Source organism: Pelophylax lessonae (genome assembly GCF_965119305.1).
Source record: "Pelophylax lessonae genome assembly, chromosome: 1".
Taxonomy (NCBI): Eukaryota; Metazoa; Chordata; class Amphibia; order Anura; family Ranidae; genus Pelophylax; species Pelophylax lessonae.
In genome coordinates, this window is record NC_138768.1 from 211,879,168 (window position 1) to 211,896,593 (window position 17,426).

Here is a 17,426-nt window from a genome sequence, read left to right on the forward strand (position 1 = left end):
ATTGTAAATTCTACATGTTATATAATTAAGTATATAAAGGCAGCTCGACAAGTTCCAGGGACTCAACTTGAAGCTGAAATCATTATTGCCATGCTGGGCTCTCCAGGTTTTGGAATCACCTGGGCTATACAGCAGCAGAATGTAGGAAAAATACAAGATACAGATATGCTTATGTGTGTGCATTTGAAGTGCAACTGTAATTTCACCATGTATGTAAGCTACAAAAAAAGTTTTTTTTTTTTTTTTATGACCATTTTTTAATTTTATATATTGCTGTGAAGCAGCATAGCAATAACATTAAAATTAGTTTATATATAAATTAAAACAGTCTATTAATAGTGCACATCATACTGAGGCAAATTATTTCATTTTATTGTACAACTATCATGAACACATTTTGTTCTATGAAATCCTGAAACTCATGTTTTCAAACAAAATTGCTTTAGAATTAAAATCCCAAAAAAATGCTGTTTCATTAGTAATGTTTCCCTGTGTTATTGAGTGAAAAACCATAGTCTAACTAGGACTCAGTTGCTTTACATTTGGCCTTCTGCGTATCATTTGACATTTAGAAAACATGAAATGTAATAAAACATAAAAGAAATGGTTGAAGACATTTGCAAAATTCTTTTCAAATAGAGTTAAGTCCACCCTAACACTAAAACTTACAGACATCCACGATCTAACACTAACCTATCCAGTCCTGTATAGAAGAAATCAGTATACGTACCTTTTTTGAAGCCGATCCAACCCCATCCCACGCTGAGCTGTCAGCCGTAGCTTCGCTGTGGAGGCGGGTGCAGACAGTGCTGGCCCTACCATGGGTCCCGCTGGATCCATTTTGAGAGGGGCGGCAAATTGCATCAGTTTGCAGCACGTTAAGGGTGGCATTTCCCCATCTCAGCCTGCCACCCATAGTGCAAACTGATGAGTATGAGGAGGCAGAGTGTCTCCTCTGGGGAACCTCCCTCGCAAGATCGTGGTGTGCCCAATGACTTTAGACATCAGTGCACTTCATCTCACAGGATCTTCTAGGGTGGTGGCCGCGGCAGACAGAGGAGTGACAGGAGGACTCAGGACAAACAGTGGGTGTTTGGTAGACCGGCCTGGTGGTGAATTATGGAAGAAGATAACAGTATACTGTATATAATATTTTCGAAATCTTATATTTATCTAATTTAATGGATGAGGGGGCCTTTTGGTGGATGTGATTTTTTTGTGGGGGTGGGGGCAGCATTTCATTCTTGGACCCAGGCAACAGAATGTCTTGGGCCAGCCCTGGGATCAGAGCACACAGCCAACAACGGAAGCCCCATAGTAAGTTTATGGGTGATGTCACTCCCCATTAATTTCACAGCCATTGTTGGCTGTGTCCTCTGCAAAGCTTCCGCCGCTAGAGACCGGACCAGCTTAAAAAAAGGTATGTATACTGATTTCTTCTTTACAGGGTTAGTGTTAGATTGTGGATGTATGTGGATGTAGAGATTTTAGTGTTAGGGTGGACTTGCCCTTTAACTTACAAAAGTCTTACTTGCACCACACATACAACAAAATGGTTCCACTTATGAAAACATTATATTTCACAAGGGGTAGATGGAAAGGATGTATGCTAGAGGTTTTGCTATACTGCTACATCATACCTTACTCATTCACTTTCCTTGGAAAATCCTCATTCTAAGCATATCACAAAGCATTCTACCCTGTCAATACCCAGCCACATCCTCTGCAGTTTCTGCAAATATATATTTCATATTCCAGCAATGAAATACTATCTACTTAATTAGCTGAATGTTGCCAGGGGGAAATAGATGCATGATCAGAATGAAAAGTACTTACTTCATATTTAGGTGAAGAAGCGCTTTTACCAAAATAGCAATGATGGTCAAAATAAGAAGAGCTGTAAGTGCATAAACTGTCCAACCTACAGGGAAAGAAATTCAGAATACACCAGAATCAAACAGTAGTCACGACACTAGAAAAAAAATCTCTTATAATAGTGATCAGAATGAATTATTATTGAGAACAGTAGGTGAGCTCTGAATGGTTGCTGTGCATTGTCACTGTGTGCATATCAGTATTCCTTTTAAAGCTATGTTACTGAATAGACCTCTGTTAAGACTAAGCAGACTAAAATTATTTTAATGTAACATTCGATTCTTGTGCATCTAATCTAAAAGGCACCCAGAAAAATATAGTGGGGTGCCATTTCCATGACAAGCATTATTAGAACCTTAAAAGTCTCTTAAAGTAAAAGTAGGTCACAAGAGTGCACTTAGTTCTGCACTCCTGCGACCTGCATTCAGCCGACAGCGAGTTAAGTCCACTGTCACCTGATGTCACTCAGCCGGTCCACAGTCTGGAGAGATCTTGACTTTAATGTTGGGATCCACCTAAACACCTGATCGGCAGCTGGCTCAGCACACCGTTGAGAGCCTGAGCCTGCCATTCCCACCCCCTCCATAACCTAGTGCTCCAGTAAGCTCTGGAGGGGCACTGCACATAGACCATGACTGACAATCACAGGCTCTCTGCTCACTGAAGACGGACAACCAAGCGATAAGCGGTCTTTAATCAGTCAATTCTTTTGAAATTTGGTCACATTACCTGGCTACTCTTCTTCCTGTTTCTAATAATGCAGCCTCGGAAGAGTGATTGCTTCAGAGAGTCAAACATGATATATTCACCTGACACTAGAAAAAGATTTGTGCTGAAAGCTCTAAATAGGCATGCTGACAAGGCAAGATGATTCTTCAGAGGTGACATCAACATTATCTTTTGGAGCCATAACTATGTTATCTATATTGGGACCAAAAGTGCCTGATTTAAGAAGAACACTGTCTACAGAGCAACAATGTAAATGGTAGGACACATTTAGAAGAATTATCTAAGCTTATTGCTCCTTTACAATGGTACAGGAAACTGTCAGGAGTGGGGTGCACCATGTTAACCAAGTAGATCGGTATATCTTCACTACGTGTGCCAGTTTCTATTTTAAAGTTTGCCCCTAATTAATGGAGGGAAGTCAGAAGTGCTCCAGATTCCCGTCAAAGATGACCTTGTCATAGGGGATGTGAGCTGTCAATAGACAGCTTACATCCCTCTCTCTGCTCGTGCAGTGATTACACTACACAAGTAGAGCTTTCAGGGTTAACAGCCCTCCTCCTAATCACACCTAATTAACAAAAGGGCATGTGCCCCTTTTGTTACATTCACTTGTCACATGGGCTTCAACCTCCTTTTCACCTAGTTAATCACTACAATAGCAAAAAATCTAAATGCCTAATTTACTCACCTAAATTCGAGGTCACATGACATGCTGTTTTATTTAAAGAAGGTGGAGTCATTCTCTAAGTGTCCATGTCACTGCCTTCCTTCCCTTTCACAGACATTTATTATTGACTGTCCAGTGGGTGGGGTCCTCTCAGTATTTAGGGGACCGGTGGGAACTGACCAGCACAGGCACATCTGCAGCCCTGGCTTACTGGTCCACAGCAGCCAGAAATGGAAGCAGGGAGGGATATGGTTGGTGAATTTAAGAATATTCAGAGATGCAAGAAATACTTAAAAAAAACCATCAAGAGTTGAGAGAGGGGTGAGAAGGAGGTGGGAGGTGGGTAATTTGGCCTAGAGATGGGCCTTAATAGCACTTGCATTTCCTATCTGTTTTCAATGCATGGTGCAGGTAACAGACAATATTACCATATAATAAGCTTATTTTTTAAAGTAAGCTTATTAATTATAAATACTGTCAACACACAATATACGGTATATAGTTTAAAACAGACTGCTTTGCAACTGATAACGCATTCCACAATTCTTGCTATTCTCGGACAAATAAGTCGATTCAGAGGACTGGAAATGTCTTACCTGGCACTTGACCAGTTGGCTGGCTTGGACTGGTTGTTATGACATAAAGGATCTTTGAAGACCGTGCTGCATTGATACTGAGGTTGGCTGTCTGAGTTATCAGCTCTGTCTGTGTCTGGTTGGATAACTGAGGTTTCTCCACAGTTCTTTCTTTGAATGCTGTACAAATAAAAGCAAATGAAAAAAAGCAGAGAGAAGCACATTAGAATCAAGGATATGCCATGGTTCCATCAAGCTTATTGTAAGGCATATGTCACATCTTTAAGTTGCTGGCAGCCACTTCAAATTACATCACACACCAGACTTTAAAGACTAATCTCATAAATACTAAGCTAACCAAAAATGTGAGACTTGTGTATGCTGCTTGCCACTAAGGATTTATAGGGTGTTAATAGTAAATTAGTATTTTATACTCTTTAATTATTATTATTATTGTTAGTATTATCATTATTACTATACAGGATTTATATAGCGCCAACAGTTTGCAGATCGCTTTACTACATGAGGGCATACAGCACAGTTACAATACAATTCAATACAGGAGGAAACAGGGAGCCCTGCTAGTATGGGACATTATAGTAATTTGTGCAAACTGGAGTTGTAGCATATCTCCCAACTTTAGATTTTATTAAAGAGGAACAGTCCAGAGAGGAAATAATGCAGTGTGTGCAGTGTGCCACGGCAAAGCTACATAACTCTGAATACTGGACATGGATTAAATGGGTACGGTAAAAGACTCTGAGTTTACGCACAGTGTACACTGCACACAAGAAAAAAGGTTGCAGGGCATAATAATATGTGACAGTGGCCTCAATATGCTAAAGGAGATTACATGCAGTATTTGGGTCATGTATCAAAATATTTCATGTGATATTAAAAAGTTCAATTCACTAAAGGTTTATGTGATATTTACCACAAAAAAAAAGAAACACTATATCATAAAACTCATGCAAGGAGTTAGTGAATGTGAATCTCTAACACCTGTGGCTGCTGCTCGAAGTGCTAAAACACTTACCAAATAATTTGCATATTACAACACAGCGCATTACAGTGTCACAAAAAAATAAATTATCTCTAAATTATATTGTCATTAAAGCCTAAACATCAAAAGTTCTTTTAGTGTCCAATTAAAATATTAATAGTGTAATATGTCCATTCCGCAATAGGCCGTCTTCCTTATAAAGTTCTCCATACTCAAAAATCAAAAAAAGTGCTTTAGTGCTCAAAACATGACAAAGTGAAGTGTGGCCAACAACCCTCTTGTATCCTTACTCACCTGATAAAATGGACCCCTTGCCCCTAGGTACAAGAGTCTAACACGCTTGTTCTGGTGAGGGGGTGATTTTTTTTTTTGGTCTTTTCTATCCCCCTGGATATCACGCAGTGGACATCATGACTCTGCTGTCAGTGGAAAAGCCAGCATTAAAATATTTTAAAGAAAAACAGTGTGGTGTCCCTTTTTTCAATCTATACCAAGTCCTTTAGGTCTGGTATGTATTTTGGGAGGAACTTCATGCCAGAAAAAAAAAAGGAATGTTGACATTTTCCAACAGGCTGATTGCACACAAATTGGTTAATAGATCAACTTGTGTACAATCCGACTGTGGATGGAGTTAGCGTGTCAGGTACAGGAAGTAATATCAGTTCTGGGGATATGAGAGTTTCCATTTTAATGTCCTTACACTCAGGATGATGGATCTGTATGGCCGAATCCTGTGTCTGCAGTGCTGATCATCATCACCATCTATATTATTATCCTCCTGAAGCCTGTGTCCACCCCATAGCCTACACTCTCCACTCGCCTCCTTACTGAAACAAGTTGTAAATACACTCTCTGGTAAGAGACTCTGTGCATAGCGCACTCCTGAAATTTGTACTCTGTATGTAACGCACTCCTGAGCTCTGTACTCTGTATGTAGCGCACTCCTGAACTCTGTTGGTAGCACGTTCATCTGTGCATAATGCACTCCTGAACTTTGAGCGTAGCACAATACTCAACTCTTTACTCTGTACATAGTGCACTCCCTAACTCTGCACCCTGTATGTTGCACACTCCTAAACTCTGTACATAGCACACTCCCAAACTCACTCTGTACGTGGTGCGCTCCTTAATGTAGCATGCTCCTCTATGCGTAATGCCCTCCTGAACGCTGCACTCTGTGCATAGTGTACTTCTTAAACCTACAGTCCTGGACTTCTGGACTCAGCACACAGTGCACTGTTTAACCCTTTTGTGTGAAGCACTCCCAAACCCTGCACTCTGGTGCAGTGCAATCCTCAACTTCATGCTCTATGCATAGAACACTTCTGAACCCTGCACTCTGTACGTAGTGCACTCCCAAATTCTGAACTTTGTACATAGCACACTCCTGAACTCTGCAATCTGTACATTGTGCACTCCTGACCTCTGCTCTTTGTGTGTAGTTCATTCCTGAACCCTGCACTCTGTGTGTGGAGCACTCCTCAACCCTGCATCTGTACACAGCGCACCCCTGAACTCTGCACTCCATACGTAGCGCACCCCAGAACTCTGCGATCTGTAGGTTGGTCACTCCTGAACACTGCACTCTGTGTGTTACACACTCTTGGTTTTATTTAACAATGCCCCTTTATAACCCCATCCCCACTGGTAGTGCAATTTGTCCACATATTGCTATACCAGGGTGAGTTCCAGCACCTATTCTCTGGCAAAAAAAGCCCCATGTAAAACTATCAGAAAAAAAATATATAATTCATAGCATGGGGATATCTGTCCTACTGGGTGCAAGAACTAACTGCTGGAATTGAAGTTTCCACTGTGCACATGACTTACTTACTTTTAATATGACACCCACAGTGGAATGTGGCACCACCTAACTAGGGATGATCGAACGGTTCGGGTCGACCATCGGTTCGGCCCGAACATTGGGTGTTCGAGGTTCGGCCGAATTTAGAACTTTTTGCCCAAAAAGTTCGGAATTCGGCAACCAGAACCGACCAAAATGCAATGGTTCAGGAAATGGGCTTTAAAAGCCTGTGATTGGACCAGAACCATTAGCAAAAGCCAATTGAGGGGGCAGAAGAATGCTAGGAATGTGATTGGAGTGACTAGGGGGTCCATAGTCCAATCATTAGTGAATACGCCCCCCAGTATATAAGATAGCCCTCGCCAAATTCCTAGCATTGTTATACAGGACATGGAAGAGAGTGGAAGCAGTTCTGCTAATTTTACTTTAAAAGTGTCATTTAGCATTTATTAGTGTGAGGAAAGGGATATCTAGTGTAGTTAGAGTGCTCCTTTACACTTTAGTTAGCTTTAATTTATTCAGTTTCTGTAGGGAAAGTTTGAAGTGTCAGGGTGACCGTAATGTAGTGTAGGGTGAACTGACAGTGACTGCTATGGCAGGGTGACCAAACCCTTCCATAGCAGGGTGACCGCTATAGAGAAAAGCTAGTTTCTCTCAAGTCACTTTCGTTTCTGTAATATGGCTTCGCCGTCGCCAGCATTTTTGGCTGCAGGCGTTGCTAGTGCTTTTTTGAGCACATGTTTGGAGTCAGACATGACATCTGAACATGTGTATAAGGGGTATATATACACACCCATGTCTGTATATATACACCTAGACATATATAGGTGTGAAAGGAGCAGAAAAAACTACTTGCGCTAATGAAATAATTAACACCAATATAGTTACGCTCCTATCACGCCTATATATGTCTAGGTGTGTATATACATATAAGTATGTGTGTATATACACCACTATACACAAGTTCAGATGTTTTGCCTGCCTCCAAAGAACCCCAAAAAATGCCCCAAAAAAAAGCTTTTTAGCACTTTTTAGGGGCATTTATTGGGTTTTAGGGCTTCAAAATGGTGTTTTTTGATTACCGAAGTTCGGGTCCCATTGATTTCAATGGGGTTCTGAAATCCGGGCCGAACTTTCGGGTAGTTTGGATGTTCTGGCCGAACCGAACTTTTGAAAAGTTCGATCATCCCTACACCTAACCACCTAGTTTACCAACAGCTGCAATCATCATTTACAAATGTACCATTAGTACATAAAAAATTCAATGGCCATTGAAAATGTTGACTGTTGTGTTACTGTCTCCTACTGAGCTGGCTTGAAGCTGTTTCTGCTAATGGTACAGAAAAACTCTGGTAAGGACACCTGGCGGGACCCAGGAGAGATATTTATGCTTGCTTGACTGGTTAAAAGGAATACTGCAGTTCTTTTAATCTGGAATATTCTTCATACCCCACCCTTAGACACCAGACAATAATACTCTCTGCAGCTGCCTGCTCCTTCTACTTTATAGGTAAGGTGGGGCACATTAGAAGATAATTGACCACCTCAAAGAAATACGAAACTTTACACCTTGGAAGCTACTGAAAGCCCCCACAACAGAAGACTTTCTAGCTTAAACACACATTCTTGTAGTTGAAAAAGACCAGACTTGTTTTACATCTGTGTAGCTCTGTGTATTTCAAGTTTGAACAGCTGTTAAAACATACATGACAAACTATGTGCATGACGCTTGTCTATTCATGAGCAATGGGCCTACAGACCCCATATGTGTACTGTATGTGCCCTCACCTCTTTAGGCTCATACTTAATCAAAGCAATTACATAAACATCATTAAACTGGAGTTGCTGATACAAAAGATCTTCAATAAGCAGTATTGTATATGAAAGTAAATACCCCAGCCCTGTTAATGCAATGTCTTCAGGTTGAAAAACTTTAATTTCGACTTCCTAAAACATAACTAATTGGTACATTTGAAGGCAGAGCTCAGTTCCAGTGGGGAAATGAGCAGACAAATAGATAATGGGTACTAGAGGGATCCTTTGCATATTATTCATTTTGCCATAGCACTGAAAATGTTTTACATTTAATTGTATCTAGTGACTCCTTATTTTGAATCAATCACCTTCTATTAGAATGAAGTTCTTAAAAAGCTTTGAAAGGATGTGAGTGTCAGGAGACTGAAGTAAAGATACTTTGGAGGTAAGGCACTACATCATTTTAAAAGAAGTACAAAGTAGAAACGTATATTACATTATAAATGACTGCATTTCCTTTTATATAGAAAGCTAAAATTATTATTCAAAATATTATATTATATTATATTGAAACAAATGGACGTTTTTAAGTACTTCTTATTTATTTAAAGTGCTGTTAAACCCAAAACCAAAATTGCATTATGTTGCAGCTTACCAATCATTAGATGTGGTGGCTGCATCAGTTTTCTTTTTTTTTGGCTTTCTCTCTTCTGTTTTCACCTGGTGATCTGGGCAATAACACACTTCCTATACTTGTGAGACACAACTCTGGAGGAATGAGAACAAGGGGCACAGCAGACAGCAGCAGTGTAAGGGCCCGTACACACGATAAGAAAATCAGAAGTAAAATTTCATCTGACGAACAATCTGCTGATTTTCGAATCGTTAGTATGGTGCTGATAAACTGATACATTCTGCTGGAGAGCTTTGGCTTGTAAGAAACTAACTGGATGGATTACCATGTGAAAATAGAAGAAAGCCCTAAAAAAGGAAACTACTACAGACATCACAAGACTTGGTAAGCTACAATATAATACATGTTTGCTTTTGGGTTTAATACTGTTACTCTTGTACAGTAATAATTCACTTAGTGCAGGTTGCTCCTGAAAAAAGTAATTTGTTTCTCATTGGACATATATGCGGATAGTAACCAATAGTAACTTATGTGCCAATGGCTGAATTTTAAAGATAGAGTTAGTTGAGATCTATTGTAATCCTGCATATAAAATGAAGGTTCCTTTGCATGCTTTAATGTATGGGGGAGAACCAATGTGCTACCTAAGGTATATGATCAATGCTAGGTAGGAAAAATGATGAGTACCAACAATGGGACTGCTGCCGATTCTAATCGGTGTCACCACCGTGATAACAAGTTAAGAAGAGAGGAAAAATCGGCGCACGCTCCTGGTACAGATGGATGATGCAATATTCTAATGATGGTGCTCAATTGAAAAAAAAATTATAGTGTCTTTTTTTACTTCTGCACTGAATCATTATGCATGCTTTAGGCTTGGTTCACAATAATGTGATTTCACAAGTGGATGTAAACCCCATTCATGAAATCTGACCTGGGCACATATGTCTGTAGTGTTTACTTATCTCTCTCCAAAGCCCTAAGTCCTGTGTCTTTCTGCTGTTCCGTTCCTCTGTTATTAGCATGATAACATCTGACAAGTTTTCACACAGGAGATAAAAACAGCTGGAAATTTGTGTCTGGGTGGGTGCATAGAGATATATTAGAAGAGAGCTGGTCTATTCACAGCACAGCTCTGTAAGTTTCTTCCTTCCTCTGCCTATGTGGAGGGGAGGGGGTGTGTGCCTTTCCTCCAATTAGCTGTCACACAGTGCATTCCAAGACTCCACACCCAGTGCTGGAACAGGAAAAAAACATTCTAACACGATGTTCACTTTCTAAACAGTGTAGAAAGCTGAAGACGGCAGATATACAAATAAAACTTATGTAGGGAGATTTGTTTCATCTCTGTGTATCACCTGAGGCTGTTCACTTCACTGAGTATATGTGAGGGTTTACACCCACTTTAAGTCACACAGAATAGCATGACAAAATAAATCACATTGTTTTCAATGTTCACATCAATGCAGCACAGCACAATTTTGAAAAAGGGTCCTGTGCTACTTTGGTGCGATTCCATCACCACTCTAGCCCCACAAATCACATCAAAGTAGCATCCAAGCTGCATCACATTATCGCACTGAAAGTTTTATTATAATCTGACTGCAGCAGTGTGAACCTAGCCTTATGTTTGATACCCAACTAGCTTGACAGCTGAATTGAATGTTGGTGTGTAGGGCAGACTTGGGCTCTGTTTGGGGGATTGGAGGTGCTAAATAAACCATAGTGACTAGGCAGAAATTTGGGGATTTACGATTCATAAATATTTCTAGGTTAAACATTGCCTATGTATACTATAGAGGTAAAGCATGTAACTGTATGGGATTGGTGTTCAGCCACAGTAGTAGAACTCACTAATATATTCAGTGGTCATATCTGAGACACTAATAATGTTATCTGTATGGTAAGTGAAAAAATTCCTGTTGATCCTGCCAGGATTTCAGTGATGTCCTGTGTCCTGTCTAGGGCTGGAATTAACGATTATTTTCATAATGTATTAGTTGGCTGATTATTGTTTTGATTAAAGAGGTTGTAAACCCTCTTGTATAACTTTTACCTATAGGTAAGCCTATATTAAGGCTTACCTATAGGTGCTATAAATATCTCCCAAACTTGCACCGTTTAGGAGATATTTACAGCGCAAACTGCCGATGATGTCATCGGCGCAGGCGCTCTGAGGGAACGGCCACCCGTGCCGTTCCTTCAGAGCTCAGTGCCGTGAACGGCAGCTCCCGCGCGCATGCGCGGGAGTGATGTAATCGCGCCTCCGGCCAATCAGATGGCCGGAGGACTCGAACCCGGAAGCGGGACGGCAGGACATGTCGCCGTCCTGTCGCTGAGGTGGCGGCACGGCGGGGGCTTCGTTTTAAGGTAAGTACTACATAATGAGCTAGTATGCGATGCATACTAGCTCATTATGCCTTTCTCTTTACAGGGCTTTTTTTTTCTCGTTTTTTTTTTTTTACTTTACTTCCTCTTTAATCGATTAATCGGATAACATTGTTTGGTAAAAAATTTAGTTAATATGTAAAGTTTAAAAAAAAAGGCAATTTATTCTTAAGAAACCTCTATGCAGTGATAAATATAAATAATCAACTATATGGTTAGGGAGCAAAATCTCAAATCCACTCTGAGAATAACAGACAGAAGAGATACACTGTAAATACTATAAGAGGTTGAATCTAGTAAATATCATCAGACTCAGAGATAAGATATTTTATTTAAAATATAAAAAAAATTAAAGACTGTTTTGACGATTTTTAGACAGAACTGTAATATATGATATATGACGGACTCCCTTGTCATAGGCCAGTGGCTTGATAAAAGCTCCCTGCGCCTGCTGTCACTTTTGCTGGCCATACCAAAACAATGTCTTCCTTAAAACATTTTCATTTTAAGAACGTTCGTTCAATTTTCTAATTATTAGTGGGGTCAAATCGACATTCCTTTTCGACCAGAGTGACGGGAAAAATAGAAGAATCAGAATAGAAAACTTCTTGGTCAAATTAATTTTTAGACTGTGTATGTGGTTTTCGTTCAGAAAATACATTTGTTTTAAACTAAATGTTAAAAGCAAATGAAATTTTCAAATGACATTCTTTCATTCAGCGAATGTACAAAGATTTTTCGTATGAATACTCTCGGCCAAAAATCAATACGTGTATGGCCAGCAGAAGGCTCGGTTCACACCTATTCAGTTTGCTTTTGACCTGTTTAAGCAGTGCTTTTTGCTGTGCGTTTTGCATTTTTGCACAAGCGATTTTGCTGTGATTTGCGTTTTGCATTATATAAGCTTCTTTTTGGCCAATTTGTTGTTGGGTAGATTAAAAAACGCTAATTGCTGCAAAAACGCACTACATGCTTTTCTGCAGCTTCTTAATTAAAGTCTATTGAACCAAAAAAAGCACAGTTTTGCATTGAAAAATATCCTTGAGCCTTACCAAATACGCAGCGGCTGAAAAAAGCATAGATATGAACGTGTCCTATAGAAAACCATGTTAAATGAACTGCAGTGTGTTTCTGCAAAAAACACATAGGTGTAAACCAGGCCGAAGATGTTTAGCAGCAGCATGCTTTTTTTTTTTTGTATTACCTGTCATAATGGGGTTAAAAAAAAAAAACTAAAATTTGCCCTTACAAAAAGAACAGATAATCGCTACTATAAGAGGTTTATTTATACTGCGAAACAGTGAAAGTAATAATATACATTACTTATATCATATATGTAATAAATAAACCCAGAAGTAGGATATATGGGTATTTTATCTAGGAGTCAGACATGAAGCTATATGAAGGGTGGAGGGGAGATATACATCTTTTATAATAAAGTAGTACCAAAAGCTGAGACTTTTTTTTTTTTTTTCATGCATATGATCTTTTTAAATATAACGCACAATACTCGAAAAAGTTTACTTTAAGGGTAATTGTAATGCTTTATATCACCTCCAGTCTATCAGTCTCCATCTTCTCTGAGTTCAGATCCTGATGTTTCCTGCAGTCTTTAAAGTGATTTTTTTAAAATAACAATCATATTATACTAATCTGCTCTGTGTAATGGTTTTGCACAGAGCAGCCCTGATCCTCCTCTTCTGGGGTCCCCCACTGACACTTCTGGCTCCTCCTGCCTTCAGAGTGCCCCAATAGCAAGCTGCAAAGTATAGTATAGAGTGCCCCTATAGCAAGGTAAAAAAAATTCTGTCTTTAGAGCCGCTCACTTCCTGCCCAGAACTACATGTCCCATGAGTCATTGCGACTTACACATTCACATTCACAAGTTCTCAGTGTACTGAGCTGTATGTGTGCTGCACTGTGTCTTCTGACATGTATGGACGGTGTACTGAGCTGTATGTGTGCTGCAATGTGTCTTCTGACATGTATGAATGGTGTACTGAGCTGTATGTGTGCTGCAATGTGTCTTCTGACATGTATGGATGGTGTACTGAGCTGTATGTGTGCTGCAATGTGTCTTCTGACATGTATGAATGGTGTACTGAGCTTTATGTGTACTGCACTGGGTCTTCTGACAAGTATGGACGGTGTACTGAGCTGTATGCGTGCTGCACTGTGTCTTCTGACATGTTTGGATGGTGTACTGAGCTGTATGTGTGCTGCACTGTGTCTTCTGACATTAATGGACGGTGTACTGAGCTGTATGTGTGCTACACTGTGTCTTCTGACATGTATGGACGGTGTACTGAGCTGTATGTGTGCTGCACTGTGTCTTCTGACATGTATGCATGGTGTACTGAGCTGTATGTGTGCTACACTGTGTCTTCTGACATGTATGGACGGTGTACTGAGCTGTATGTGTGCTGCACGGTGTCTTCTGACATGTATGGACGATGTACTGAGCTGTATGAGTGCTGCACTGTGTCTTCTGACATGTATGGACGATGTACTGAGCTGTATGTGTACTGCACTGTGTCTTCTGACATGTATGAATGGTGTACTGAGCTGTATGTGTGCTGCAATGTGTCTTCTGACATGTATGGATGGTGTACTGAGCTGTATGTGTGCTGCAATGTGTCTTCTGACATGTATGGATGGTGTACTGAGCTGTATGTGTGCTGCACTGTGTCTTCTGACATGTATGAATGGTGTACTGAGCTGTATGTGTGCTGCAATGTGTCTTCTGACATGTATGGATGGTGTACTGAGCTGTATGAGTGCTGCACTGTGTCTTCTGACATGTATGGACGGTGTACTGAGCTTTATGTGTACTGCACTGGGTCTTCTGACATGTTTGGATGGTGTACTGAGCTGTATGTGTGCTGCACTGTGTCTTCTGACATTAATGGACGGTGTACTGAGCTGTATGTGTGCTACACTGTGTCTTCTGACATGTATGGACGGTGTACTGAGCTGTATGTGTGCTGCACTGTGTCTTCTGACATGTATGCATGGTGTACTGAGCTGTATGTGTGCTACACTGTGTCTTCTGACATGTATGGACGGTGTACTGAGCTGTATGTGTGCTGCACGGTGTCTTCTGACATGTATGGACGATGTACTGAGCTGTATGAGTGCTGCACTGTGTCTTCTGACATGTATGGACGATGTACTGAGCTGTATGTGTACTGCACTGTGTCTTCTGACATGTATGGACGATGTACTGAGCTGTATGTGTGCTGCACTGTGTCTTCTGACATGTATGGACGGTGTACTGAGCTGTATGTGTGCTGCACTGTGTCTTCTGACATGTATGGACGGTGTACTGAGCTGTATGTGTACTGCACTGTGTCTTCTGACATGTATGGACGGTGTACTGAGCTGTATGTGTGCTGCACTGTGTCTTCTGACATGTATGGACGGTGTACTGAGCTGTATGTGTACTGCACTGTGTCTTCTGACATGTATGGACGGTGTACTGAGCTGTATGTGTGCTGCACTGTGTCTTCTGACATGTATGCATGTTGTACTGAGCTGTATGTGTGCTGCACTGTGTCTTCTGACATGTATGGACGGTGTACTGAGCTGTATGTGTGCTGCACTGTATTTCCTGATATGTAAACAAATAATGCATTCTGTATGCAGGCCAACTAAGCAGCTGACCACCTAATTGATTATGAAAATAGTTGACAACTATTTTTATAATCGGTTAGTTGACGATTAATTGATTAGTTGTTTGGCCCTAGTGCTGTCCAATGTGCAGTGTTATCAAACCTGAAAATGTACTTCTCTGAATTACAGTAGAATCCCTCCCTATTTTATAAAGATGAGAAGAAAGGGAGGTGCTCCGTAGTCCTACCACATTTTTTTCTACAGTGAAAACACCGCTCCTCCATAGGTGCGAGTGAACATTGTCAACTTAGGAAAAGAAGTATGTTACTGGCATGATCACCAGTTAAAAATAAGGTAAAAAAAGCCTGAAAAAAAATATATAATGTAGCCTCAGCATCTGAAGACCGGTGAGATGAAATACATTACATTTTTTAATTGGGTTTAGATACATTTTAAGCCCTGGTGTTATAATACTAGAATTGAAGTGAAAACTGTAGATGCAGCATCATGCATCTAATTATTGTTCCTTTAAACTACTGACAAAGAACTTTTAATATGTGATAGAAGAGCCCTGTTAAATATATCAGGCTAAAGTGAAAAAAAGAAAATTAAAACAATTATAAAAATGTATAAGATATCATGTAATATAATATAATAACAATGTATTAATAGCTCTCTTACCTTGGTACATAATTGCAAATCCCTGGCCCTGATTAACTCGATCCGAGAAGAAATACAAGATGACAAAGTCTGATGAGATGTTGAGACTGTGTATAGGATGGTTCCTGCCATCAAAACGCACTAAAACTTGCTTCGTGTAACCATCCAGAAGCTCCACCATATCTCTGGAGTCTTTTATGTCAAAGAAGGGGAAGTTAAATTGGATCAAAGAAGCTCCTGGCACTTGAATAGTCCAGTAACAGGCTTTTCCTGACCCATACGAGTCGGGAAAATCCGGAGAGTAAATAACAGCAATATCCTTGGTATAATTTCCACCACAGGCTCCAATCAAAGCTAAGAAGAGAGAAGAAAACATTTTTGTTATTCTTACATACAGTTTACCTAAACAGAAAAATACAATGGAAGGGCAAGATGATCAAAGATGCACAAAGGTGTTAATCCATAGGTGACAACTAGAACCTAGCACTGTATAGCTTAAACATATGTTCAAAGCTGAAGTTTGGGTATGATTTTCATTGCACAGTTAGATTGCTCTGGCATTGACTAATGTAGGTATGTATATATCATACCTGACTGATCCCTGTGCAGGCTGCAAACCACTGTAGTAGTCAATGCTACTACAGTGATAGCTGTTGCCAGGTGCAGTTCAGAGTGGCTGCAGTTCTACATAGTAACAACAGGGGGTTGCTCGCTTGGCACTGATGCCATTCAGAGAAAATGTTATACTTTTTTCAATGGATACAATGCGTTCTCTGATCGTACGAGGTGGAGAGGTGGAGCAATGACTTCACAATCTTAACCTCCTCCTCCTTTTCACCCAGCAGCAGGCTCCTAAAGTAGAGACAGCAAAAGACAGCCCTTATACATGTAAGGACCTGTCCACAGCTGAGAATAATAATGCAGTCTGGCTACCAGGTTAGATGACGGCCTCGGAATGGAAGTCCCCCCCCCCCCCCCCCCCAAAGCTCTACAGAGCCTCTAGGCTTCAAGACCCAAGCAGAACTTAAAGTGGTTGTAAAGTAAGAAGGTTTTTTTTTTTTTATCTTAATGCATTCTATGCAAAAAGATAACATAGAAACATAGAAACATAGAATGTGTCGGCAGATAAGAACCATTTGGCCCATCTAGTCTGCCCAATATATCTGAATCCTATGAATAGTCCCTGGCCCTATCTTATATGAAGGATAGCCTTATGCCTATCCCATGCATGCTTAAACTCCTTCACTGTATTTGCAGCTACCACTTCTGCAGGAAGGTTATTCCATGCATCCACTACTCTCTCAGTAAAGTAATACTTCCTCATATTACTTTTAAACCTTTGCCCCTCTAATTTAAAACTGTGTCCTCTTGTGGTAGTTTTTCTTCTTTTAAATATGCTCTCCTCCTTTACCGAGTTGATTCCCTTTATGTATTTAAAAGTTTCTATCATATCCCCTCTGTCTCTTCTTTCTTCCAAGCTATACATGTTAAGGTCATTTAACCTTTCCTGGTAAGTTTTTTCCTGCAATCCATGTACTAGTTTAGTAGCTCTTCTCTGAACTCTTTCTAGAGTATCTATATCCTTCTGGAGATATGGCCTCCAGTACTGCGCACAATACTCCAAGTGAGGTCTCACCAGTGTTCTGTACAGCGGCATAAGCACTTCTCTGTTTCTACTGCTTATACCTCTCCCTATACATCCAAGCATTCTGCTGGCATTTCGT

General features: G+C 40.3%; 1 protein-coding gene across 1 annotated transcript in view; it reads right to left on the reverse strand.

Annotated features, from left to right (window-relative positions):
* Positions 1 to 17,426, reverse strand: part of KREMEN1 (kringle containing transmembrane protein 1) — a 220,679-nt gene that overhangs the window by 5,286 nt on the left and 197,967 nt on the right. The window contains exons 6-8 of the mRNA XM_082266021.1: positions 15,724 to 16,056; positions 3,868 to 4,026; positions 1,837 to 1,921 (exon numbers count right to left, since the gene is read on the reverse strand). Of these exons, the coding sequence (XP_082122147.1) occupies positions 1,837 to 1,921; positions 3,868 to 4,026; positions 15,724 to 16,056 (577 nt within the window). The remainder of the gene's footprint in view (positions 1 to 1,836; positions 1,922 to 3,867; positions 4,027 to 15,723; positions 16,057 to 17,426) is intronic.